The sequence below is a fragment of the Candoia aspera genome, chromosome 13 (assembly GCF_035149785.1).
Source record: "Candoia aspera isolate rCanAsp1 chromosome 13, rCanAsp1.hap2, whole genome shotgun sequence".
Classification (NCBI taxonomy): Eukaryota; Metazoa; Chordata; class Lepidosauria; order Squamata; family Boidae; genus Candoia; species Candoia aspera.
Window position 1 is genome coordinate 1,807,040 of NC_086165.1, and position 26,986 is coordinate 1,834,025.

A 26,986-nucleotide genomic window follows, 5' to 3' on the forward strand; every position below is an offset into this window, starting at 1 on the left:
AAGAAAATTAAATGCATTCTGCTTTGCGGAAAACGAATAGTCATCATCTGGTGAAAAAGCCAAAAATTACTCATATGTCATTTTTTCTTTCTTTTTTCTTTTTGGCAGGCAAAGGTTTATCTCTTGAAACTCTTAACAGCAGTATATTCTATCAGCTGATAATACTGCTTGAATTGTTGCTTAGAGGTAACAGTTTTGCAAAATAAAGCTGCTACTGTTTCTGTTGCTTTTCCATGCATATAAGCCAAATGTGAAATAAAAATGACAAAAGCGTTTTCCGCCATCAAAATGGTTCCCAAAAGTAGCTGAGATCTTAGATTTAGTCCAAGGTATCTGAAAATACTATGGACATTCTGTTCTCATAATAAGAAATTAAAAGATAAACGCTTTCCGTTTAATTATTTTCCAGCGTCCCATCCTGATAATGTAGTTCCATTCAGATGAAGACCTGGAATGCTGAGACATGATTTTGCTTTACTAACCTGAGGAAAGCATTTGCTAGCAGATTTGGGTGCATGCAAGTTTTTTGAATCATTGGTTGTATTGGGGGGGGGGGGGGTTGTGGTTTGTGGATCTTCTAATGTTATTTCCAATGGTTACAAACAGAACTCCCTAAAAGTTTGAAAAGAAAATGTGCTAGCGTACAGGCCTATGGTTTTCGAACCAGTTCCAAACTTTTTTAGTTTTTTGAAAGCTGCCAAAGTCAACTACGTGTTGCTCCCTCATTGGACTAAACATAGATGTAGCCTCAGTACATGTCACCTTGGAGGACTGCGCAGAGTAACAGCCTTGCGGTCTCTCCTGGAGCTCTCACAGAAGCGAAGCAGAGTTCTGCTGAACTTCATACATCAGAGGAAAGTAACCCTAAGGAAGACCAGGAGAGCTGCTGCCAAATAGCAACTTCTACTTTAATACAAAACTGATATCTGCAGTAGCATTGTGATTTTGTTGGTTAATGGGTTGGTTCATAACTCTGATTTTCAGATCCCTCCATTTGAGAATATTTTCTCAGGTTATGGAGAGACAAGGCCTCAATGTTCGCTTCTGGGCTTGCTTGACATCTATCATCTGCAGGCTCCACCACCAAGTTCAGAGAATAAATCCCTCTTCTAGAACATGAACGAGAAGGAATCTGGTAGCACCTTTTCAGGCTAACAGGTTCGTTGACGAAGTGAGCTGCACTTCGTGAAAGTTAATACCATTCAATCACATTTGCATCTTACGAAGTGGGCTCAGGTTCAGTAAATGTATGCCTTCCAGTGAAAATTTTTAGTCTGATGGTGCTACCAAGCTCCTTCTGATTTTTGGCTACCACAGACTAACACAGCTCTTCTACATATCCTAGAACATGAAGAAATGAGGATATGAAGGACTAGAGGAACTACCGATTCCTACCAAGATTCTGGCAGTATCCTGCCAGAAGTCAAAGAGCTGCCTAGAAACTAGCAACAATATCAGAGTAGCATGCTGTGACATTAGATTCCTCAGACAAATAGCAGAATACCTGGAGAGGGACTGAGCTCAAGTCTTGTTGAGAAAATGTAGGAAATAGCAATTTAATAATAAAGAGTGAAGACTACTCCTGAGAGGGCAGGGAGCAGAAAATAGATATCAGTTGATCAAACATGGAGAGCTGTGTTAAGCAGGCACGGTAGATTGAAGGCTGAACTGGGAAGGTGCTACTTACAGGTTAGGTGATTTGACAGAGTCTTCAGATAAAAGTTTCAGTTCTCAAAGTCCAGCAGAGTCTGAGGCTGATTAGATCTTATGACCCCCCCCCCCTTCCTCCTCTTTCTCCAAAGAACTTTACCCTTTTGTTTTAGAAAATGATTGGAATTAGAAGATGAGATCCTTCCAGCCGACTGGGCTTGCTTATGCCCTTATTTTAATCCAGTTATCCTTGTGTGCATGCTTTTTTTTAAATCATTTGATAACAAACATTTAATTGCAACAGTTTGAGCTCTGCACTTTTTGTCGTATTCTGCCTTCACAACACATAGATAGTATGTGTTCAGAACAGAATGGGGAAAGAAAAGGCTGTTTAGACATGAACAATTAAGGGAGGATGATGTAATGAATACTTTAGCGTTTTATTTATTAGCACCGCGTTGAAAATAATAAGGGTCTAATGTGATTGTACGTCAGCAGTCAAGAGCAAGAATTAAGGGGGGGGGGTGCCTAAGAATGTAACAGTGTAAAGACGATAAACCAGTAATAAATGGAAGTTACATATTATATGTTAGAAAGCAATCCTCAACGGATGAAATAAGCGCAGCTTGTTTGAACATACATCATGCTTCCTTGTTTCCATTTTGGAAAACATTCTACTTGCAGAGATGCATTCAATAAAACATGAATTAAGCATTCTGTATTGCTGTTGGAACACCTGATCACTGGACTCATCCAAAATTGTCAGGAGACTCTTTATTACTGGACCAGCTTAAATATTTTACGGTATTGCAGACCAATGTAGACTATCTCTTGTGGAGATAGCGCGCTAAATATTTGAATTGCTTAAAGCTGAGTCATCATTAAATATACCATGAACTTCTATTGGGTTTTTTGGCTACTTAACTGTATCAGCATTTCAGCCTTCTATTGACCAGGTACTGCTTGTTTCCATAGCCCAGGTATCCAGCTAGAGAAATGAAAGCTAAGAGATCACCTCGTCATCCCTTCCTTCCTGGAATGGCCAGAGGATGGGTAAAACACTACCCACCCAGAAACGAGCATTAAGGGCCTTACTGCCTCTCTAATTGTAGATAATTTAGAACCATTAAGTTGAATGAGCACCGCCCTCTGGTTTTCGGTCAACTTTCCTTTTAAAGCTACCCAAGTTGGTGGCCATCATTGCACCATACTAGACAACCCATGACCCGTTGGGTCATCGTTTCAGAGATATTTCTCTACCAGATTCCCCAGTGCCTTCAACAGTGGCAGAGCTTCTAATGGACTGCCTTCACTGGGAAAGTCCTTAAAAATTCGGGAAGATCTTCAGAGATGGATCTGCCTTGCAAATAGCCCATGTCGTCCGTATTGAACTGTAGAGCACAAATGTCATACCGTTGCTAACTTTTACTTTTACACAGATGCCTTTTACTGTGGCTTAATTGATCTGAAACAATTGCTGCCTGTTGCTGATATCAGTCTGGTCATCAGCATGCCTTTGAAAGTCAACCCTGCCGGCCTCTCCTGTGTTTTTAGGCAAAAACTGGGATTTCACTGCTGCGCTGAGTGACTATGAACAGCTCAGGCAGGGGCACACAGCGAACCTGCCCCAGGTGTTCAACGAAGGAAGGTATCCTAAGCAGCAGCCACAGCAGCAGCAGGATAAGGACCCTTCCCAGCAGGTGAACAAGAGTGAGCGCCTCTCTCTTCCTAGACAGGAGGATCTCTCTCAAGGTAAAGTGGATTGCTGCAATGCCTTCTGCATGGGCTACCTCTGAGGAGCACTCCAAAACTTCAGCTGGGTCTGTATATTAGCCAACCAATGTGGCTACGGTCCTGTAACAGCTATTTACGGTCGCTGCATGGATTACAGGCAGTCCTCATTTAATGACCATTCGTTCAGTGATGGTTAAGACTTACGACGGTGCTGAAAAAAACGACTTACAACCGGTGCTCATGCTTACAACGATCACAGCTTCCCTGTGGTCATGTGATCATGATTTGGGTGCTGGGCAACCAGTTCGCATTTATGACTATCGCAGCATCCCATGGTCATTTTCGACCTTCCCGGCTGGCTTCTGGCAAGCAAAATCAATGGGAGACTGCATGATTCGCTTAACAACTATGTGGTTTGCTTAACGACTGTGGAGATTCACTGTCGTTCAATGACCACTGCAAAAAAGGTCATAAAATCGGATTCACTTAATGACCACTTCCCTTAGCAACCAAAATTCAGGTCTCGATTGTGGTCCTTAAGTGAGGACTACGTATATTGATATGTTTCTGGGTGCAATTCAATGTGATGGGTTTGACCTCTAGAACTCCCCATGGCTTGGCTTGGGGGTTCTTTCAGGACTACCTTCTCCAACTTAACCCTATGTAGACCTCCCACCAACATCTTTTAATGGCTCCTCCATGAAGGGAAATGAAGGAGGCTGGGCTCACTGGCAGCGCTTTTCTTGTTGCAACACCCCCACCCCAATTAGAATGGCACCCTCATTGTTGGTCTTAAAGAAACCATTGAATCCATAGAGAGTGCTTGCACTGGGGAGGGGGGCTTTATTTATTTATCTCTCAGTTTTGTGTACCATTGTGTTTCAAAACAGCTCCCTGTGTTTAGCAACACAGCACAAGTAGAATAAAACATCCCCAGTAAGCGAAAAAAAAATTGGTAACTAGTAGCAAAAATTAAAATCATACCAAGCTTAGAAGGGCAGCTTGTATAGGAGATTTGCTTGGTCAATAGACCTACACCCTGTAGGGGCGTGGGCTTCACTGAGAAGGCGGTGATGCTACAGACTCACTGTCTTTAGGCCAGATTGCTTACTGCTCAGACGGTTCCAAAACCAGGATTTGTTTTGCACTAAATAAAACAGTGTTGGATTCTATGTCTGCCGCAGGGCTATCAGTTGACCCCTTGGACTGATAATCAGTTGAGCTGCCTCAAAGCACAGGCGGGATCTGCCTTCTTCTGAAGCCGCATTTGGTAAATGTCATCCTAGTTTTCACATCAACCAAAGCGGCCGAGATTTGAGCTTGACCGTTTCTGCCGTCTTCCCAAGATTAAAGCTCACTTGATTTTATTCCATGCTTGGTTGTGCTGTCAAGGGGTGGCTCTGTGATGAATTTAATTCAAAGAGGAGAATTATTAAAGATGTATCATGATCTGGGGAAAGGCAAAGGTTTTATACCAGATGAAGAGAAAGAAGTTTGATATCAACCAAAGAGAAATCAGGCAGCAGAGGAAAAATATATCTACAATTATGTCATGGTGATTGGGGCATGTTTATTGTCCTTGCCTCTGACTGTTGGGTTATATTGGCCTTTGAAATGTTTTTATCCCCTAGGATATTCCAACTCTTAGCCCACTTTTAAAATCATGTGAGAACAAAGGTTTATTGTTTTTTGAGTTTTCCACTGCAGACTGGATTTGTGTAATACGCAATTGAGTAAATATACAAGCACTTGAAGTTCCATCACAAACTCCATCGAACAGTGTACCAATTTTTCTGGCTTTGGTAGCTGAAATATGGAATAGTTGGGAGAACTTACTGTGTGTATCGAAAGAAAAAATGCAAAGAATGAACCTGACATCTGAAGTCCTAAGCACATTTATTAGGATTTGAACCCCACTGAGCTCAATAGGAGTGACTTCTGAGTAAATGGATGTGGGTGCGTGGTCTCATTTCCTCCTTTCCTTCTTTGTCCTCCTGCACAGAGAAGAGGCTTTCTAGAGGAATATCTCATGCCAGTTCCACCATCGTCTCGCTCGCTCGCTCCCACGTGGCCACCGAATGCAACAATGACCATTTCTCTCTGGAGATGCCCATCTACACATTCCAACTCCCTGACCTCAGTGTTTACAGTGAAGATTTTAGGAGCTTCATTGAACGGGACCTGATTGAGCAGGCAACCATGATTGCTTTGGAACAAGCTGGTGAGATATCCTTCAAGCGTGGATTCCTGGCTGCTCTGACCTTTTCTTGGAGCCCTCTGTTGAGCCCAGGGACTGCTGAAACTGATTACCCATATCAGAAACTAAAGCTGTGTGCCAACTTTGCTCTTTCATCTCTGAAAGATTGTAACAGAGTTAGGAAATGCATGAAAAAGAGTGATTAAAATGATCGGAGAGATAAAGTTGCACTTTGGCTGCAACCGAAGGCCAAAGAAAAGACCGTTTTAATCTAATAAGTGGGCAGTGTGTAGGAGGGATTTGATAAACATTTATAAAATCATGATTAATGGAAGACAGGAGGGAGAGAGAATGTCTGCTTCTTTTTCTCTTGCGTAATCTTGAAGATGTCCCAGGGAATGTGATGGGCAAGACAAAGTGGTTGTTTATACAACCACAGAGGTAAATTTCTGCAGTCTGGTGAAGATGTGGTTGAGCTTCACATGTGACTAAGCCTTCCATTATTACCATGGTCCTTATGAATTATGTGGTGCACTTGTGGTTGCATGACATCTTGGTCTCTACGGATCCAAGAGCACCGTAATTCTGGAGGTTCCAGGTCATACCTTCTAAGGAGTCTTCTGGGAAAGGACTCAGAGGAATGGTTTGCCATTGCCTTCTCCTGCTCAGAATGAATTGATGCCTTTGCCGTTGCCACTAAAGTGACCACTGAGCCCAATAGAGGTGCCTGCTGGCTTGAGCTGAGCAGCTGGGATGACCTTCACGCCTTGGGTGGCCCTGCTGGGAATATATATACTTCACTTTTGGCATCCTTTGCGCATCCCTCCAGGAACACCCTCTGCCATGATGAGACAGCATAGCAGGACTTGGGGGGAGGGGATAATTTATTACTGTCCTTTAAAGAGCATCTTGCACTGCAGTTCTTGCATGGAGCAGGTGATGGGCTGTTACTTCTCAAAGCCCACAAGAAACAAGTTGCTAAAAATGAGAACATGTTACTTCTAATTTTATCGCTCCCAAAGGCAGTCCAACACACTTAAAATGATGCTTCCCGAGTGAACACCTAATTTAAATTTAATCAGAGCGGTTGGGGCCAGGAAGTGTGCACCAGCTGCTGCTTATTGAATACATGTGGAGATTATCAAGTGCTTTTCATAAATTCAGCTATTAATGCTTAGATTTATCAGCAATAGACCTTTATTGGTCTGCAATGAACCCCCACTCTTATTAGATTAAAAGACCAAAGTCTGTTTGGCTTCATGTTGTTGTTCCTTACGTGTCATAAAGCTCTTGAATTTCTGAATTAAAGAATGCAGTTGTAAAGTGGATTAGGCAACTAGGAACCAAGCAATTAGTCTGGGAGCTATGTGAAGTTTTAGAGATCTCAATGAGCGACTTCAGAGATGGAGGCCGAATGCAGCAATCGATCTGACGGTAGAAGTTCTGGGGAGTTCTGGTCCTGCTGAAAAGAACCGGTTTTTACTTTCTTCCATCGGAGAAAGAGTTCTGTGGGACAAAATAGAATTTTGATTTGATTTGCATCCTCATATTTTTGTGTTACGTATTGCTTTCTCCCTTTTTATATTCCGCCTAAGACTCACTGGTTGCAATGGAAAAGATGCAATGATTGCTCTTCAATTAGGAGGGTCTCGGGACAGTTAGCGTTGGCTGGATTGCATCCTTTTGTAAAGGAATTTGGAGCTGACCTTGGGGAAGTTATGAAAGGAGGACAGAACAAGGCTTTAAGAAGGACTCAGAGAGGGGATTACACAGCCCAGAGAGAGAAGGAAGAGTGAGAAAGAAACTCAGAATAACCCTAAAATGATACACTAAAATTTAGTGTAAGATGGGACATGAGGAAATCGGACAGGCTTTCAAGGTTGATGCCAGCCTTCAAGGCAGGCTAGCTCAGGAAACAGCCATGGTAGGAATTTCCAGAAATGCTAGTTTATATCTTAACAGGGTTTATTAACCAAGTTTTTTTTTGTTTCTTTGTATTATTTTTTCCCCTTTGTATTATTGTATTACCTTGATACATTTATTATTTCAATACAGTGATGTTTATACAATATAATTAAAGATTCTTGATGTACTATACATTTAGGCAGCTTAGAGTATTGAAAATAAAGAAGAAAAAATATTCCATCAATATGAACTGCAGTGTAAGGTATCAGCATTACAAGCATAAAATTATTTAGCTTTTTCATCCAAAGTTACACATGAGAAAATAATTTCTGCGACTTGCATCAAAGTATTTGTTGCATGATAAAAGTTTTGATCTTACGTGAATTGTTTAATAATAAAGTCTCCATTGTGTTGTTACTTGGTTTTGTGTGTGTGTATATGTAAGTGTGTGTGTGTGTGCGTGTGTATACCATGTTAATGGAAGGAAAGGATAGATAAACGGAGCAAATTTAACCAGAATTGAAATACTAAAAAAGAGGAAAAAAATAAAAACAATTGGGTTTCTAACTTCCCCCTTTTTATACATCTGCTAATTTGCAATGTTTGTAAACATGTAAGACCCCTTTGAAACCTGCCTGTGGTTGTATTTGCCATGCTGCATGGATGTGTTATATGTCTCTTGAAGGCCTGTCCAAGTTTCCCTCGGTCCCAACTTTTACCAAACAAAATCACACTGGAATTATTCTGAGCTTCTTTCTCACGCTTCCCTCTTTCCCTGGACCAGGTAATCTCTTCCCTGAGTCTCTCCTTAGCGGCTCTCTCCTTCCTTCCCCCTTCAAGGGCTCTCCCATACCTCCTCCAAGATCAGCTCTAAATTCCTTCCCACCTTTATTGTACTGATCCTGTTTTCTAGGTCGACTCAACTGGTGGTCCACAGCGTGTACCAGCTGTAAACGCCTTCTTCCGTTGGCAACCACCGGCGATGGAAACTGCCTCTTGCATGCTGCTTCTTTGGGTAAATCTCTGCATCTCCTTGGCTTCGGATCCAAGAATATCTTTTGAAAGCCCAACACAGCTGGTTTTTCTTTCAGCACTTCTATCCCTCCTTCCTTTCAAAGAGGAAAACCTGACTGGCATCAATATTAGTCTCTTTTCCTTGCCATCTTTACTGATTTTACTTCACAACTACCCTGCAACTGGGGGGACCCTTATTCTAATGTTTTAGTTGGTTAAATTGATGTGGAAGAGATCCACTCGGCCTGTGCTGCACACTTGGTCCAGGATTTATGTCAAGATCTCTTAGGATCACCTTCCAGGAAAACTGGAATCCAAGATTAGACCTAAACCACTCACCATTTTAGTCATTTCTCCTGCAGACCTCTTATCCTCCCTTGAAATTCAGTATTGCTCCTTGTCAGCCTATATTCTGTTTTTTTCTGGGTTTTTTTAAATTGGTTATGGACAGCTTTTATATATTTGTATATTGGTTTTTAACTTGTTTTTATTGGATTGTTTTTACCTGTTGTGAGCTGCCCAGAGTCGCTTAAATGAGATGGGCGGCTATACAAATCAAATAAATAATAAAAATAATAATAATAATTTCAGCAGATTTGATCTGAAAGGCTCTAAAATAATCAGGAGGCCTTAGACACCAAGTGAAGCATGCCCATTATTTATCACTCCAGCCTTTTTCCTTCTTTTCTATTTAGGTTTCTTCCTTGGGGGGGTTGAAGACCTCCAAGGTCCTCTCAACCCTATGAATCTATGATTCTTTTGATGCACAATCCAGCCTTTCTTTTGCTTGTAGGAATGTGGGGGTTTCACGATCGGGACCTTGTATTACGGAAAGCACTTTATACCATGATGCGAAGCGGGGCTGAAAGGGAAGCTTTGAAAAGAAGGTGGAGGTGGCAGCAGACACAGCAAAATAAAGAGGTTGGTGTGCCGGGGACTTCCAGAAGTCTTTGTTCTGAAACAGCATCACGGAATCCTTTTCTCTTTTTTGCTGGGGGCGGGGTGGAGGCAGGATGAAGACAAAGTCCTTTCATTCTGGTACTTGTCTCCCTTGCGTCACAGATGTTCTCAACTAGCCCAGAGAAATCTGGAAGACATCATTAAGCTGCTGTTCTACTATGTCATCTCTCCTAACATTAAGGCATGGCATTTCTTCCTGCTCGGCCTTTGGCATCCAAGTTTTTCCTTTCTTCCATTGTGTTGTTGGTTGAAAGAAACAATGGGAGGGGATGAAAGCAATCTGTGGGCCACTGTTAACACCCGTCTGGGTATAAATGTGACTTTGGGTGCTGCCAAATCTGATCTGGGGATTGCTTGAAGTTCTCCAAGTTGAGCTAGGACAGTGTTTTTCAACCGTGGCAACTTTAATCTGGGTGGACTTCAACTCCCAGAATTCCCCAAGATAACCTCCTTTCAACTGGCACCCTTTTCCTCTCCCAAGAATTCTGCAAAACCATTAATGCATCTCTGCTTTCCTGCATATAAGCCCTTTGGATACCTTGTTCCTCAAAATAAGCTTTCTTTCTCTCTCAGTCTGGATTAGTTTATACCGAAGAAGAATGGGAGCGTGAGTGGAATGAACTGCTAAAGCTGGCATCCAGTGAACCCCGCACTCACATCAGCAAAAATGGAGGCAGTGGTGGTGGGTAAGTGAGGACTGCCTGGTCCTGTTTGAGGGACCCACCAGGGGCATATTTGCAATATCACAGGAAAAGGATGCTTTGTATGAAGTCACATGAAGCAGGACGATAAGTAAAGCTCTAAATGCTGTAGCCAGGGGATCCCCTTCTGGCACCCCCAAACCCTTCTGGACATTGGAGGGTTTCCATGGTGGTAACCAGAAATTGCCACCCATGAGCTGTGTCTTGTCATGAAGATCAAAGAACAAGTTGGTCTGTCCAGGTCAGCTGACTTTCCAACTTGTCCACATGCCATCTTTTCTATCTTGTTTCGTTTTATTAAAATGGGTAACCAGCGATAGTCTAGGGCAGTGTTTCTCAACCATGGCAACTTCAAGCTGTGTGGACTCCAACTCCTGGCTGGCTGGGGAATTCTGGGAGTTGAAGTCCACATAGCGTGAAGTTGCCGAGGTTGAGAAACACTGCCCTAGAGGATCCCAAAGGCAATCGTTTTCTGAAAATAAAAGATTGACTGCATTTTCAAATCTCCATGTTTTCAACAACACACAACCATGCTATCTGTTGTCTTTGAGTTTGTTTGTTTTTGTTTTTACTTTCATTGTCTCAGAATTGTCTGCCTGTGGTCCGGTCCCTTCCCTTCCCTTCCCTTCCCTTCCCTTCCCTTCCCTTCCCTTCCCTTCCCCTTCCCCTTCCCTCTTCTCTTTCCTCCTCCTTTCTCTCCTCCTCCTCCTCTTCCCTTCCCTTCCCTTGGCTGGCTTGATCCACACTGCTTCTGTATTCAGGCCCTTCTCCGCACTTCTCTCAGCCGCGTTCTGTCTCTCTTGGAGAGCGCAGCCTCCCGGTTTGCGCCGCTCAGCATGTTCCCGTTGGAGTCGTGCTGAAGAGCATTTGCTCTCTTTTCAGAGAAGCCACTTCCGACAGCTCTGCTCTGCCCGAAATGAGAGCAGCACCTGCATTGCTAGTGCAGTTTTGAATATGCAGTGTCACCGTTCTTAAAGGTCCACAGAGACCTTCAGCGGAGGACTGGATTATCAGATGTAATCCAGACGGCCAAGTTAACCGCACTGATAAGAGAAAACACGGTTTCTGGATTTGCTGCTGGTTGGCAAGCCCTTTTAGACTACTTGCTTGTGTCAGAAAAAAGTGAAGTTTTGATTCTGGGTTTTGATGCCTAGACGGTTTGATTAGATAGAAATAATGAGACTAAGGTTTAACTAATGGTAAGAGATTATTTCTGTAAATGTTATTTATTTATCCATCCAATTTGTCCCCGCCCATCTCCTCCCTTCGGGGGACTCTGGGCAGTTTATAGTAATCAATTAAAACAACAATTATAAAAACCACAATATAAAATTACAATAAAAAGGTCCAAGTGGCACAAGAATCTAAAGCAGTCCGAGTGTGGGAGGAGTGGTCTATAGCAGCCATCCCCGTGTAGATCTGTTCCCCTCTCCGCCCCAAGCGAGGCGGCAGAACCAGGTCTTCAGACTCCGCCAAAAGGCCAGGATGCATTTATTTCTATATTGGGGAAGGTCGGAAGACACTTTTTATTTATTTATTTATTTATTTGTCAAATTTTATCTCTGCCCATCTCCCTCCCAAGGAGGGACTCTGGCCAGTTTACAACTTTTTCTGTTCTCTCTCTGTTCCACACTTTTGCAGTTTTTCTTTTTTCTTTAGTCCTGTGTTCTACCTGTTCTGTCTTTTGCATTTGAATTACCCTCTGAAAATTAATAAAGTTATTTAAATAAATAAATAAATAAATATGTAATGTCACAGTTCTCGAAGTGGACCTGAAGCCATCTTAAGATGGAATTGCTGGTCACGGGGGAAAAGAGGGGGATTCCTTCCCTCTCCAGCAACTCTTTGTGCCAGATCACACACAAGGTTAAGGAACCATGTTTTAATCAAGGAGGTGAAGGGTGCTGTGTGAAACAGATAATCCAAAGATATAAACAGCACGAACTATTGCACATTTGCATCGTATTCAACTGGAAATTGGATGGAGAAGTATGGGGAGAAGAAGGCCCTGCTCAAATGTTCCTCCCTGGCAGAAAAACCCATTCTTCTGTGCAAAGATGTCCTTGTCTTCTGGTGCTTGGAGACTACATGGCACACACTGGACTTCGCCATACATCTGAGTGTGAGAACTTCCTGATTCAAGGATCCGTCTCTAGGTTGCAGGGGCTGCAGAGGAGAACATTCTCATTCAAATAAAATTTTGCACCAAATAGTTGAGGTGGTAAGAGAAAGAAGCAGATTTCTCCTGAGACAACAGGGATATCCACAGAGAGGAGGTCAAAAGACTCTAGATGGTGGCCACAGCCATGCACATTTAATTTAATGATACACATTAAAAAGGGGCAGGGCTTCAACTGCATGGTTGTAGACACCACCTTGACTTTTTTGACCCCCCTGCAGACCCCTCTTCTCATAACGTCTAATTAGGGCCAATGCTATCCATTACTATTGGAAGACGTGTATTCAGTAAACACCCATTCTTTCAAGTCTGTCAAATGCCTTTTTTCTCCTTTAAATCCTTTATTTCTCAAGACAAAGCTTTGCACCTGATGATTCTCTTGTTCACTGATCACCAACCAATCTTTTTTGCTTCACACACACTAAGCAGAAAAAGGAGACTGGTGGGCAGGATCTCACATTTTATCTGCTTAAAAGGCAGGACTGCTTAAGAATGAAAAAAATTGGATGGGTGCAATAGGACTAGGAAATATTTCCATTTTGCTTGCCTCATTTTCATGGGCCAATATAGTATAGATACTGCAGGGAATCTATACAGTTTAACCTTAAGGAAATATAGATGGGCCTTTTCCAGAGCCTGCTTGGATGCCCTCCCTTCAGCACTGCTGGCAGGAAGATTTCATGGGACTCCTTATTTACGGAGACTTTGCCCTTGACCCAGGGAGGTAGAAACTCTTGCCCATGTCCTCAAACAGTGCCCTTTTTATGATGCCCGAAGACATGCTTTGATCTCTCCACTCATCTCTAACTTTGAGGGTCATCCTGATAGATTTTATGTTTATTTCTTCTTAAGGGATGCTGACTCTACACTCACACACCAGGTGGCCAAATATTGTTATCAAGTTATACAATTGCACAACATTTTTAATTAGATTGATCGTTTCGCTCTTTTATTGTTTTCCTTTGTCCTGATGACGAATTGTTGGATTAAACTATTTTCTTTTACTGTAAAAGCTGGTCAAAGACCGTAATAAAGATATTCATTCATGGGCCAAGTTTGGTCTCCGAAATGGGGAATGATTCATGCAGATCTAAGCTCTTGGTTGAACTTGGTTGAATGTTAACGATGGCTATCCCGTAAATGGAATGGATGGGGAATTATAGTGGAACCCCAGACTCTGACTTGCAATCATGAGGTACAGAAATAAATAGGGGAATCTTCCTTTTGGGGAAGAAAACTTTTTCAAAGCCGGCCTGCCCAGTTATTTCACAATAACAGTGCTGAGGAGAATTTTCATCTCAGCCTTTAAATTATAGATGTGCTAATTTCCTCTGGTGCCAAAACAGTCTTTCATCCAAAATTACGTTGGCTTCAAAGCAGTCTCTGTTTTTAAAGGAAGAAATAAAAATAACAGATTTTGGACTGTTTTAGGTTGCTAGCTGCCTCTTAGATCTTCCGTTTTATTTTTTTATGAGCAAATAGACTCCTTAAAAAATATGTGAAAGGAGCCAACTTCCAGAGTTCTATAGAGTTTTGCATGTCTAGCTGACAGTTCTGGTACAATGGAAATTGTGATTAGCACAAGGTGGGTACATGTGCCGATTCTTAGATTCCAGACAGAAATATGTCTCAAGGGGTCTTCGTTACCCCTTTTGATATTCTTATGTGTTGACTTTATAAACAAAAATTTACCTACCCAGAATTATGTCTTCTAAAAATGGTGTAAGATCTTATTTAACAGATACCTGCTATTTGGGATAAACAGGGCTTAGTTTTTTTGTTAATTTGCAAGGGGTTATGTGCTATGGTTGTCTTGTGCCTACAAGAAAACATGGATATATATTTACATAGTAAGTAACTGAAAAGTAGGGTTGCGTGTGTCCCCATAAAGTCTTAGATGTGGGCTCTTCAGCCCTTCCAGATGCTGCTATGGAATTGTATTAGATTTTTCAGCCAGACAAAAGAGGAAATTATTAAGTACACAGAGTTAATCGCATTCACCGTGTTTCATTAAGTTTGCTTAACTGTAACTTCAGTCACGTTTAACTTTGGGGCTGGGAGAACCCAGTTTTGGGATCCAACTCAAGGTCATCGTCCAATGGTCAAGAGCCTCCCTCAGCACACTCTACACTAGCAAGCGTCTTCAGCTCTGATATGAATGTGTTTGTTCCCTAGAGTGGAAAATTCTGAAGACCCCGTATATGAAAGTCTGGAGGAGTTCCATGTTTTTGTGCTAGCCCATATATTAAGGCGACCGATTGTCGTTGTGGCAGATACAATGCTGCGGGATTCAGGAGGAGAAGGTAACTCTTCCCTGGCTATTTGGAGCTGGGATGGCTAGACCATCTTGTTCCAATGGAAACCATCTTCTGCTGTGGCATCTCTTGGGTACAATATTCGAATGCAGCAAAAATGGGATATATGATGGTGCTCTTTTCTTTTCGCAGTTTAGAGATTGGTTTTAAAAGAACTGCTGGCTTCCAAGATCTATTTATAACACTATGTAATTTATTATGCTATCAATCTGTACAAATGTGGGATCAAATATCTGATGCTTTTTCTCATATTATCAAGTGCCAAATATCAACCAAAGAAAATGCTTCCTTCCTTCCTTCCTTCCTTCCTTCCTTCCTTCCTTCCTTCCTTCCTTCCTTCCTTCCTTCCTTCCTTCCTTCCTTCCTCATATGGGATGTCCTTTTGGAAGATGCTTCTGGAGTCCCTACGTTGCATTTTGAAGTCTTTAATTCTGATATATGGAGAATATTCTGGATTTTTTCTTCATTTAATTGTTTTACTATTGGTTGATTGGCATCTGTCACTTATACCAAAGGAATGAAATCTACCCCAACTGCCGTAACAAGAAAACCCTTGGGTCCATGCCCATTGCTTATCTTCAGTTCAAAAACTTCTTGTTTGTATCTGCTGGTCTATGACCGAATAAAAATCGATTTCCTTGTTTGTTTTTCACAGCGTTTGCCCCCATCCCCTTTGGTGGGATTTACTTGCCTTTGGAAGTCATGTCCAACCGATGTCATTGCTCGCCTCTCGTCCTCGCCTATGACCAAGCGCATTTCTCTGCCCTTGTGTCAATGGAACAGAAAGATCAGCAGAAGGAACAAGGTATGTCATGCTTGAAACCTAACAAGCTTGTCACGAAGAAGGGAACACATTACCACACTTTAGCCCAGAGCTGACCAGGACTGAGATTAGCCAAGAATGAATCTTCATCATGTCCTACTGGAAGATGCTCTAATAGGAATCTCTGAAAACTGGGTTTGCACAGGTCACCCTGCAGTGTGTTGACTGGTTGCCAGCACAATGTGGAACTCACAATTCCAGGTCAATTCTGTACTTTACTATCACATCACTAAAACGGGAGCAGCATGATGTCCCTTCCCCTTACCTATTTCTCTGGGGCCTCTGTGCATTTTGCCCTTTTTAACAGTAAACATGTACCCTGTGGGTCTATGCTTTTAGTGAGGGTTTTTTCCCCTGGAATATTCTCAAAGAGAGATTTGAAAAACAAAAGGAAAACCTGACGAGCTCAGGAGCTATCAGCAAATAAAATCCTACATGTTATGATGAAGTCACTAACAAGATACCTGTGAGTAGATCAGGGGAAAAGATTAGTCATAAGACAAGGGTGGTGTCTGTTTCATGAACAGACTGTTGTGAAAAACAAAGAAGCTTTTTTTGCGAGGGGAAAAAAATCCCTGCTTTGAATTAAAATTTGTTAAAAGACTAAAAGCCCAGGAATAAACTGGTAAGGTAACAGGGCTTCGTCTGCTCTTAGAAACATGAAATAGATTTTGTTTTTTGTGCCTTTGGAAGATTTTATGGGGCTAAGCCCCAAATGGGGAAATATTCATCCCTCTTGTTCCTTGACCTCCTCCCCTTCTTCACCCCTCAGTGCTTGGAGAAGGGCGATCAAAATGGGTCTAGTAGGGAAGAGGCAAAGCTAAGTCAACTACCATCCTTAAAAGTCAAACTGAGGCAGAAAAACAGCAGCAGCAGCATGGCTTCTGGATAAAGGGAACGTGCATTCCTCCCACATTTCTCTGATAGGAAGTGTGGTAAACAAAGCATACAGTGATGGGAGCTGACCCACATTTCTTCCTGACATTTTTAAAAATTGGAGAAGGGCTGGCAGTGTTTGTTTTGCCCAAAGGGACACTATTTGTTGTTTTCTAGGCTTCATCTGAAGTCTTCCTGTGGCTTCTTTTAATATTAAATGAACCACTATCACCAGGATCCAAATCTTTTGCTCCCAGCCTGGTTTGGCCTCATTCCTGCCCGAGGATGTCCTCTGAAGTAGAACATGGATTTTGACCTTCAGTGAGAGTCTTTCCAAACTTCTTATCCCCACAGCCCCAAACTTTGCAGCTTTCCTCCTTGGGAAATCAAATCTTAGGGCTTTAGGAAGGCCCAAGAAATCTCAGAAAAAGTGGTTTTCTTGCTATGAAAAGCAGATATGCTTTTAGCAATCCAATGATGCTGAATTCCCACATGGAGGGATTTTATATCATCCACCAGCGTTTTCTTTCAAGATGCTTTTCCTGAGAAAGGCAGAGATGGGCTTCTTGATTTCTAAACCCCGCTGTTTAAGGTAAACAAGCCCCATGCTGAAATTCTTTTAATCATGGATTGATGGCCAATTTATTCCTAGAAGCCTTTCTTCACGCATTTGTCAGTTCAAAGGCACAAGACACTCTTTCTGTCCACGGGCTGGTTTCCCATAAACAGATGAGCGTAATGGCTCCGATCCCAGCATTGCTCAAAGCATCCTTTGATTTCAGCAGAACAAGGAGACATTTTGAACGGAAGAGAAGCTGGGGTGGTGGGTTGTCAACTTAGCAACAATTCAGGGTGAGATGATATTTTCTGGCAGGTTGGAAAGAATCAGGACAAATCTTGTATTTGTAAATGGATTCAGGATCGGGGGTAACCCAAGTTCTATAGAGGAAAGCGGATATTTGTTCAAATTAGAACCACCAATGATTGCAAAGGTAGAGCAATAATGGGTAAAAAGTTCTGGAGAGGTCTTCTTTAAAATATTACAGAGTAAGCTGTTGGGGGCAGGGGGTTGCAGCTGTTCTGTTAGACCTTATAGTGCTGCCAAAAGGTATCTCCTATTTGGACAGCAGTTTTTTCAGTGGTTTCTAGCTGTGTAGCGTACTAAATTTTGCAGGATCCCTCCACCTGCTAAGCTGATTGCATTAAAAGTTCGTTCCTTTGGACCAAGGCTGCCGATCCTGATGTATTGTTATGAAAAGTTGGAGCTTAACTGTCTCTCCCCGCCACCCAACACTTTGTGTGGGTTTTGTTATGCTATCATGAGAAGAAAAGTCCATTCATGTACTGAATATGCATTTATGCCTTTTATATTCCCTGTTATATGAGAATGTATATATTCCCATTTTTAAAAAAATTTCTTGCACATATGATGACAAACTGGAACGCAGAGATCCCTGCCCACACCCTACAAAATTTCTGTTAAAACAGCCTCGAAATTCTGCAGTTAAGAGTGGAAGAAAGATGGCTTAATTTTTCCCTTCCTCCTCTGATATGCTGCAGATTTATTTAAAGAGGGGGGGAGTTTGCAAAAAGTTTATTTGATGGTACAAATCTCTCTGTTGAGCTTCCAGTTTCATGGTTAATCCTTTTTTCCCCCCAAAACATCACATGCATCAAGATGCAATTTCAAAAAGTCACTGAACAATGTAACAGGTGTGACCCAGAATTCTTGACAAAGTCGCATAAGATGTTCTCAGATTTCACGCTGCTTCTTCGCACCTGTAATTAATTAATTAGTTAACTAAAAAGCAACAGCTTTCTATTGCTTTTATACTGAAAGCTCCATGCTTTTAAATTAGAGCGAGACATTGCATTACACAGTTAGTGCCATCTAGTGAAACAGAGGTAATATTACATGGCATTTTATTTTCTCCCTTAACAGCAGCGTTTATTGATCCTAGAATGAATGAATGAATGAATGAATATTTCTGTCTACAAGATCCTTTTCTTAGCATTTGATCGTAGCTCTCTTTTTTCTATTATCCAGTTTTTTTCCCTAATCCTCAAGACCGCAAATCATAAGTGCATTTTGTTCTGTTCCATGCAAAAAGTCTATATGGGGTTTCCAGTCAACCACAAATGTAGATGTTGTTTTTTCTCTAATCAAAGAAGTTAATTTAGCCATCTTTGCAAGGTCCATCATCTTCACCAGCCATTCCTCCATGTGGGTTATATCAGACCTTTCCATTTTTGAGCAAGTTTGGTGTGTTTTTGCTGCAATTATTTTGGCAACTGGTTGCTGATTGTGATAAACCAGACCCTAGCTATTATGGTAGAAAGTCCTAATTATTCCCCACAGGTGTAAGGTGGGACTTTTGGCCTCCTTTCAATCAAGTTGAAGAAATCTTTGATTCTCTCTTCTGCTACAGTATAATCAAGATACCACTTCATTGCTCAGGATATTTTTTTAGATACAGCAAATAAGCCTGGTCTTACGTTAAGAGTGGTTTTTCAAGGATCAGTTGATTGTAAATGTAAGGTTCAAATAGATACAGATACAAAAAAATCCCAATAGCTGCAAGGCAGTGCCCTTGTAACAATGGAGAGATAGACACTACAGACCACGTGCTTCTCCGTTGTCCTTTTTATAAAGAGCTCAGGAGTAAACTAATATTACCTTTGATTAGTAAATGCCCTAGATGGAAAGATATAGATTGTATGCAAATGTTACTTATAGATGAATATCCAACTGTCACGGCGCAAGTAGCCAGATTCTGCGCAGCCGCTGTGAAGATACGTCAGATTATGATTGGAAAAATGTAGTAATGTATCCCTTGTAATAACTTTGTGGTCTATATAACACATTGTATATATGATATTTTACTCTTTTTATCACTCCTTTTAATATTTTACATATATTTTTATAGACACTTATACCTGATAGAATATTAGTCATGATAATGCAAATTAATAAGATTGTTTTTCAACTTGATTAAGGGGCTCACTTACATTGTGATCCAAACGTATTTTAACACTTAATTGGAACTTGTAAACTCAAATTTAAAATTATTTTAATTTAGATGGCTCATATTTTATGGCTAATGGCTAATGGGCATATTTTTATAGAATTGTATCTTGTGCTGGTCAGTGACGGTAATAAAATCAGTTGAATTGATTGTAAACGTAAGGTTCAAATAGGTTGGAAGCCTTGGGACTATATCTCACTTACCTTGGAGAATAAATTAATGATAACAAAAAGAGCCATTTTCCTAATCTTTTGCCTAAGCTTAACCATCAAATATCTACTACCCCCCGTGGAAATGTTTATACCACTTCTGTCATATGCTTAGACTAAAGAGGTGATGAACTTAACATTGAGCTGGAAGTTCAAGCTTGTTGTTGTTGTTGTTGTTGTTGTTATTATTATTATTAGCCATTAGGCCATATCGGAATGCAATGTATAAAATACAGAACAAGAGTAAGACCATGTGTTACAAAATAGATCAAAAGGCATAGCTGAAAGAAAATCCAAATCCCATTTCTGTGTCACCCCAACAATTTACCTCAATCAGACCCACATATGCAGTTCTCAAGTGGATTGTAGGTAATTCAATGTCTTTTTATATGTAATTTTGATGTTCTGCCTGCAGTTCAAGTCTATAAGGAAGTTTGTGATTTTCTCACAATGTCAAACACAGCAATGCTGAGCGGGAGGGAAATGCTGGGCCTGGAGTGGTACAGGAAATACGTGAAAAGCGCAGGAAAATGTTTATCCCTTAAAGCATATTTGTAGGTTTGACTTCTGCAAAGAGGTGTCCTTTTCCAAGATGGTTGAAGCAGAAAAGAAAAAGCAGGCATCAACCCTGTCTTACAACTCTAAACTGCTTCTCGTCTCCCCGCCTCTTCAGCCATTTCTTCTTCTTTCCCAGCTACCTCAGTTTCTTCACTCTGATCTTTTCTTCTTTCCTTCAGCGGTGATCCCTCTGACCGATTCTGAACATAAGTTACTGCCTTTGCACTTTGCGGTTGATCCGGGAAAAGACTGGGAATGGGGGAAGGATGACAATGATAACACCAAATTGGCCAAGTAAGACTCTTTTAACTGCTAAGATTACAAAGCCAGCCTCTGTGTGTCTAAGACGCTCGGTAGACTTTGTGTAATTGAGATTGCAAACCTACGGGAATGATTTGAGCTTTAGTGCTATACAGGTAGTCCTTGCTTAACAACCGGTCGTTTAGCGATGGTTCGGACTTACGACGGTGCTGGAAAAAATGACTTACAACCAGTCCTCACACTTAACGACCATTGCAGCGTCCCTGCAGTCGCATGATCACGATCTGGGTGCTTGGCAACCAGTTCACATTTATGACTGTCACAACATCCCATGGTCATGTGATCACTATTTTCAACCTTCCCAGCTGGCTTCCAGCAAGCAAAATCAATAGGGAACCATATGATTCACTCAACGCTTAACGACCGCTGCAAAAACAGGCCATAAAATCAGGTCGGATTCGCTTAATGACTGCTTTGCTTAGCAACCAAAATTCCAGTCCCAATTGTGGTTGTTAAGCGAGGACTACCTGTACAGCACAATTGAGTCTAGCTCAGGTCTTGCCAGAATAGATTTGAACGTGGTATATTTTTCATCCTCATGAAAATCCCCTTTTCCTCGCCTTCCTGGTCCCATGCTTGCCCTCTGAATACTGCAGTCTAGAGAGATAATTTTTCCACAGTACGCATCTACCGCTGTCCCTCTGAGTAACAGACATGGCCTGGTGTTTTCTCTCTCTTCTTGCTTCCTCAGTTTGATTCTGTCTCTCGAGGCAAAGCTTAGCCTTCTGCACAGCTACATGAATGTCACCTGGATTCGCATGCCATCAGAAACACGGGTAACTTTTCCTTGCCTACGTAGCTTGAGGGAAGTTTGATGGAGGCCTCCCATCCTTAAGCCCATTATTCAGTCCTCAGATCTGTCCCTGGACCACATCACCTCTTTCTAATGCCCGGTCATAACTATTGTTGAGGCTTCAGGTGGGAACTCTGCAAATTTGCGCTAGTGTTTCCCCATCATCCCCATTTCAAATAAGCTCTGGTGCTCCCTGCACGTATTGGCAATAATTGCAAGAGAATCAGGTCCCAAAGAACCAGCCTGGTGAAAGATTTTACAACCACATTGAATGAAAACCAAGGATTCCCCCCCCCCCCAAATACTAAGCCAGTTGCCAGTATAGTATTTCGTCTTGGCGTGCTGTAACCAGATGTTATGCACAGCCCATGCGTTTAAAGACAATTGAATTTTTCAGAGGTGAAGGATTCTGGCAAATCTGTGCACAAATGCACAGAGGTTTCTTCCTGAGGTAATGACTGCTCATGATTTCTAACTGTTGGCCTGCTTTTCCCAATAGGCACCTTTGGCTCAACCAGAGTCTCCTACCGCATCAGCGGGAGAAGATGTTCAGTCCCTGGCGGATTCCATGGATTCAGACAGAGATTCCATCTGCAGCAATTCTAACGGCAATAACGGCAAAAACGGGAAAGAGAAAGAGAAGCAGAGGAAGGAGAAAGAGAAAAACCGGGGGGATTCCGTTGCTAACAAACTTGGGAGTCTCAGTAAGACTCTGGGCATCAAGCTGAAGAAGAACATGGGTGGCCTCGGGGGGTTAATGCACGGCAAGATCAACCGAGCCAATTCAGGGAATGGGAAAAACGGGGAGATGACGGAGAAGGCTAAAGAGAAGAAATCCAAATTGCGTAAAGGAAGCAAAGAGGAATCGGGCCACTCTGCGAGCATGTCCCCCTCGGAAAAGACGACCCCCTCTCCCACGGAGAAGGCCAGCATCTCCCCGGCTGAAAAAGCAAGCTCTAAATCCCCATCGGAGCGGCAGTCGGATCCCTGGAAGTACAGCACCGACGTGAAGCTGAGCCTCAACATCTTGAGGGCCGCCATGCAAGGGGAGCGGAAGTTCATTTTCGCTGGCCTTCTGCTGACCAGCCACAGGCACCAGTTCCATGAGGAGATGATTGGCTATTACTTGACCAGTGCCCAAGAGCGCTTCAGCGCCGAGCAAGAGCAGAAGAGGAAGGAGGCTGAGAAGAAGGCCGCTCCTCTCGGTGGCTCCTCGAGCAGAAAACTGGAACAGGAAGGATTGTCCAAGGAGAAGCCGGATTCGTCTCCTCAGGGGAGGGCATCACCAGTGTTGCCTCAAAGCCATACAACCCAGCTGGTTTTAAAGTTCAAAGACCGTGCGAGTCCCACACCGGGGTCGTTTTCCTCACCTAGCAATGGTGCCAAGAAAAGCAGGCCCGTCCCGGTATCTGCCCACTATAGCCATACGCCCCCCGTTCAAAGGCAGAGCGTCATTCATTTGCACGACTTCAACTCCAAGCCATCAAGCTTCCAAGGGGATGCCTACAAGCCTGTCGTGGGCACCCTAAAAACGTGTGCCACCTACCCCCAGCAGAACCGCTCATTGTCTTCGCAGAGTTACAGCCCAGCCCGGATAGCAGACATCCGCACGGTCAACACCGTGGAATCCTTGGCCTGTGCTCTGCCCACGGACCCCAAGTCGCAGACCTGCACCAACGGGTTCAACGGCAGCGACGTCAGGGACGGCTTGGAGTTCGTGGATGAAGACGCTCCGTCAACGTGGTTGAACAATGACAAAAATCGCAGCCGGGCCACCGTTTGCCCCATGTATTCGATCCAGCAGAACCGGTGCAAGCGGGAGAATTGTTCCTTTTACGGCCGCCCCGAAACCAAGAACTTCTGTTCCTGCTGCTACAGGGAGGAACTGAAACGCAGGGAGCGAGAAAGTAAAGGGCCCCGGCATTGAAGGCGGTGGAGTTCCTCCAATAAACATTTATTTCGTTTGTTTTCTTACTTAGGAAATATGTGGTGAGGGACTGCAGAGGAAAGGAAGGGGGAATTCTATAGAAGGATCTAGCAGTGTTTCTCAACCTTGGCCACCTGAAGGTGGGTGGACTTCAACTCCCAGAATTCCCCAGCCAGCCTTGGGGTTGAATTCTGGGAGTTGAAGTCCACCCATCTTAAAGTTCCCATGGTTGAGAAGCAAGGGAGAAAGCTCTAGCTTATTTTTTTTTTCAGGGGTGGTGGGGAAAAAAAGCGAAGATTAATTTACCATAAAGAGTTGATGGCTTTCCATTTTGTTGGCGTCTTTTTTACGTATGCTGGTAATCCGAGAGGGTATTTACTTCTTTGTCAGTGCTGCATCTGTGTGGTCAAAACTTTACTAATGGTGCCTGAATTCACACTGACATCACTCAGGTAGTAGAAAGATTAGGGGAAAAGTCATAATAATGGAAGAGGTGGTGGGGTAATTGTAAAAGTGTGTCTGCCTCATTCTGTAGACCATCACCTCCGCTGAAGAAATGTCATGTTTTATAGCTCTTCCTCTCTCACTGTGTGTGTGTGTTTTTTTAAATTTAGCAAGCCTAGTAAAGGTGTATTTAGGGCATACTAACTCACTAACATCCTTGCTGTAAACTTTTGTTTTACTAACCCTGTTTTTCCATAGATACACAAAGGAAAGTACGGATCCATGAGTGCAGCTTTCCACACCCAACAGAAACTTATTCTTTCATTCATGTGGGCCAACTCTGGTTTTCTACTACACCAATTGCTTGAGATGAGAAGGTCTATCCTTAAATTGCACAACCTTGCCAGTTTGCATCTAAAACAAGGCTCAACTCTCATATTAAAAATAAGCACTTTATATTTTAATGTCAGGGTAGCACAAACCCAGATGCCATCAGCTTGAAGTTCTACACTCTTCAGTGCAAGCTGTACCATTTCACTGAGTTTAGCAAATCATTGCCCCATTATTTAGTTATTATTTCCCTTGGGCGTGTTTGTATGATGGTACCTCCCAGACTTTCTGTAGGTGTTTCCATTTCCAGAGAAGAAAAAAGTGGTTTGTATTCCTTCGCACTGATGTTAAATTATTGACACGTATTTTTGAAAAGCAAGCTATGGGGTTTTTCTCTGTGTGTTTTTCTCCACGTTCTCAGTGTGGTCCTCTGAAATTCGAATTAGCACCTACATTTATTTAAACCATTATTTTAAAAACTCAAACAAAGCTGGGATTGTTGATTACTAAACCAGCCGGATAACCTGAATACTTTTTTAGATGTATTGAATTGTTTTGACACAGATCTAATATTGTATAAATGGGCCACCCCTGATTATTTAACAAATGGAGATCTTTCAAAATGCTGCCCTTTCTTCAGCCAGCATCCACTAAATAGTAAAGTCTGTTGAAAATGTAAGTCGGTGTTAAAATTAGCCATAACAACTAGCAGAGTAGAATAAAAGGAAATGAAATAAACAATCAGCAGAATAATGGCATATTGTTTTCTGGCTGCCAACCAAGATCTGAAAACAGGATCTTCTAAGCTGAATAACCTCATCCCAGAATTGGTCTTGCAAAGAAATAGGCAATTTTGCAGTGGATTCCAAATTGATATCATATCTGAATGTTTAGCCATTGTCAGCATCTGGGTCAATAGTCGTCTCCATCATCTGAAGATACTAAGCCATCTTCAGAAGCAGCCTCTAGACTTGGTATGGACAGAGTATGAATAACTGAGAACATTCTGTGGCATCCATTCACAGTGGATGAAGGAGTCAAAGCAGATAGAGAAGCAGTTTTCACACTGATCTTTCCTTCCTTGTAGAGCTTGTCTTGAGTCTAGGAAGACTCTCCCGCTGTAGTTGTGGTCTTTCAGAGAAAGCCATGCCATCTATAACTGGTAATAGTCATGGTATCTCCATCATTCCTGATTTTAGATTAAACTTAATATAGTTAGGAAGACCTCAGGTGGCAGGAACCACTAATAGCTTCCTTCTCTCTACTTTTCGAAGCAAATTGTTATAAAAACCATCATACAATCCATAATTTAGGAGAACACTTCCTTCCCAACCTCTTGGGTTTTTGTCTTGTAATCACCATCTGCATACCTAAGCTGTTAGAGGAGCTTATGGGTCCTCAGAATGTGCTACATTCCCCATATGGAGCAATATAGCCTAACTCTTAAAAGAATCTTTGCCTACATCTGGCCTAAGTTAAATTTCAGCCTTTACGTCCTCATCCATTCCATTCCGGTGATCTCATTACGTTTGGTAAAAAGCAGAGGAAGACCTACCATTTGTCCCCATCCTGACAGCAACTTCAAACATCAAAGTGATTTGGAAAAGCCCATTAAGGTGCTTAAATTCTTACACCTATGTGAGTTCCTTAAGAAAAGATTTACTCATGGCCATGCATCATTTTATGTTTTATATTTGGCTCTGCATCCCTAAATATAAAATAATGGTGCCTTTTGTTCATGGTTATCTACTCATGCATTTCACTGGCGTTGTAGTAATTCTTCTGTAGAATCAATCACTTGTGCATTTATACCGGAATATAAAATGAACGAGAAATCTTCCATAGCATCTCTTAGTAAGTATTTTAATTTTGGAAGGTTGAATAATACTTGACTAGAGCTCCTCATGAATCCAGCCTTGCAGTTTCTGTATCTTTGGAAAGTCTACATAAAGTGTGGTATTCCTCAACTAGGACCAACTTTTTTCCATAAATGCAGTTGGGTTACCACATCTATGGGCCCACACACCACAAGAGTTTGCCAGGATGAGTATAGAGATCCTGATTGCAAGCTGATTCCTAGCATTGGGAAATCTGTACAAAAAAGAGGATTAACTGTATTATAAATACTAATTGGCTTTTTTGTCAGTGACGTCCTCTAAGATCTGGGAAGAGAGACCATGTAGAGGATGTCTTTTTCGCCCTTTCTGTGTTTCCGCTTTAGAATCAAGATGTTCAACTGATGTGGGAGGGGGCTGCTCTGCTCTGACTCTTGAACTTTGTGCACAGTTCATTCATAAGAGTCTCCCCCCAGTTCTGAAGAGGGCTGTGGGGTCTTGATACTTCTCCTTGGTTGTGGTGATTGTTGATTCATTTCTTTGGCCAAAGAAACTGTGGTACCAGATGGAGCAACCTGTGACTGTATTTCATAGAGAGAGAGAGAGAAACTGGACATTGTTTTTTTTGGGGGGGGGAATTAAGCAAATACTAGTTATTACTGATGCATTTGTGAAGGAACAGCCTTCAATATTCCTATGAATACTTCTGTAGGTAAAATTAGTTATTAAAAATTGTCATTAGTACACTCTCCATTTTCCTTTTATTCAAAGACACCTTTCTTAGGAGAGCTTTTTGTAATGATGTCTTTGCAAAATGATATATATGTGCATGTATGCACACACAAGCAATATATACAGAAATGTTGCTAGTCTTAAGTCATGAAATAATCAATGATCTGCCCCGGGGGCAAAGTATCAAGTGCCCAGGTCATTCCACTGTTTCCTGGCCCTCTTATTCCCAATTTGATCTGAGTCCTAATCCTGAAATTATTTCAGAGAATATAATTGCTATGGAGTATTGCTATGCAAACACAAATCCTTGAAATACAGAGAAACCAATAGTTAGTGGAGACTCCCCAAATGAAAGAAAAGTTTGGAGTCCCCCAGTACTACTGCCACTTAAAATTACAGAAACAAAGCTAGAAATAAATATATGAAAAGTTGCTGGAATTAGAACTGAGGAGAAAGT

General features: G+C 42.0%; 1 protein-coding gene across 1 annotated transcript in view; it reads left to right on the top strand.

Moving 5' to 3' along the window:
- OTUD7A (OTU deubiquitinase 7A) overlaps positions 1–23,360 on the top strand; it is a 29,337-nt gene extending 5,977 nt beyond the window's left edge. Inside the window, exons 3-12 of the mRNA XM_063314247.1 lie at positions 3,205–3,402; positions 5,387–5,605; positions 8,400–8,501; positions 9,294–9,421; positions 10,034–10,146; positions 14,516–14,643; positions 15,311–15,460; positions 20,327–20,441; positions 21,160–21,244; positions 21,761–23,360. Coding sequence (XP_063170317.1) covers positions 3,205–3,402; positions 5,387–5,605; positions 8,400–8,501; positions 9,294–9,421; positions 10,034–10,146; positions 14,516–14,643; positions 15,311–15,460; positions 20,327–20,441; positions 21,160–21,244; positions 21,761–23,188 — 2,666 coding nt within the window. The 3' untranslated portion in view covers positions 23,189–23,360. The remainder of the gene's footprint in view (positions 1–3,204; positions 3,403–5,386; positions 5,606–8,399; positions 8,502–9,293; positions 9,422–10,033; positions 10,147–14,515; positions 14,644–15,310; positions 15,461–20,326; positions 20,442–21,159; positions 21,245–21,760) is intronic.
- Positions 23,361–26,986: the final 3,626 nt, after the last annotated feature.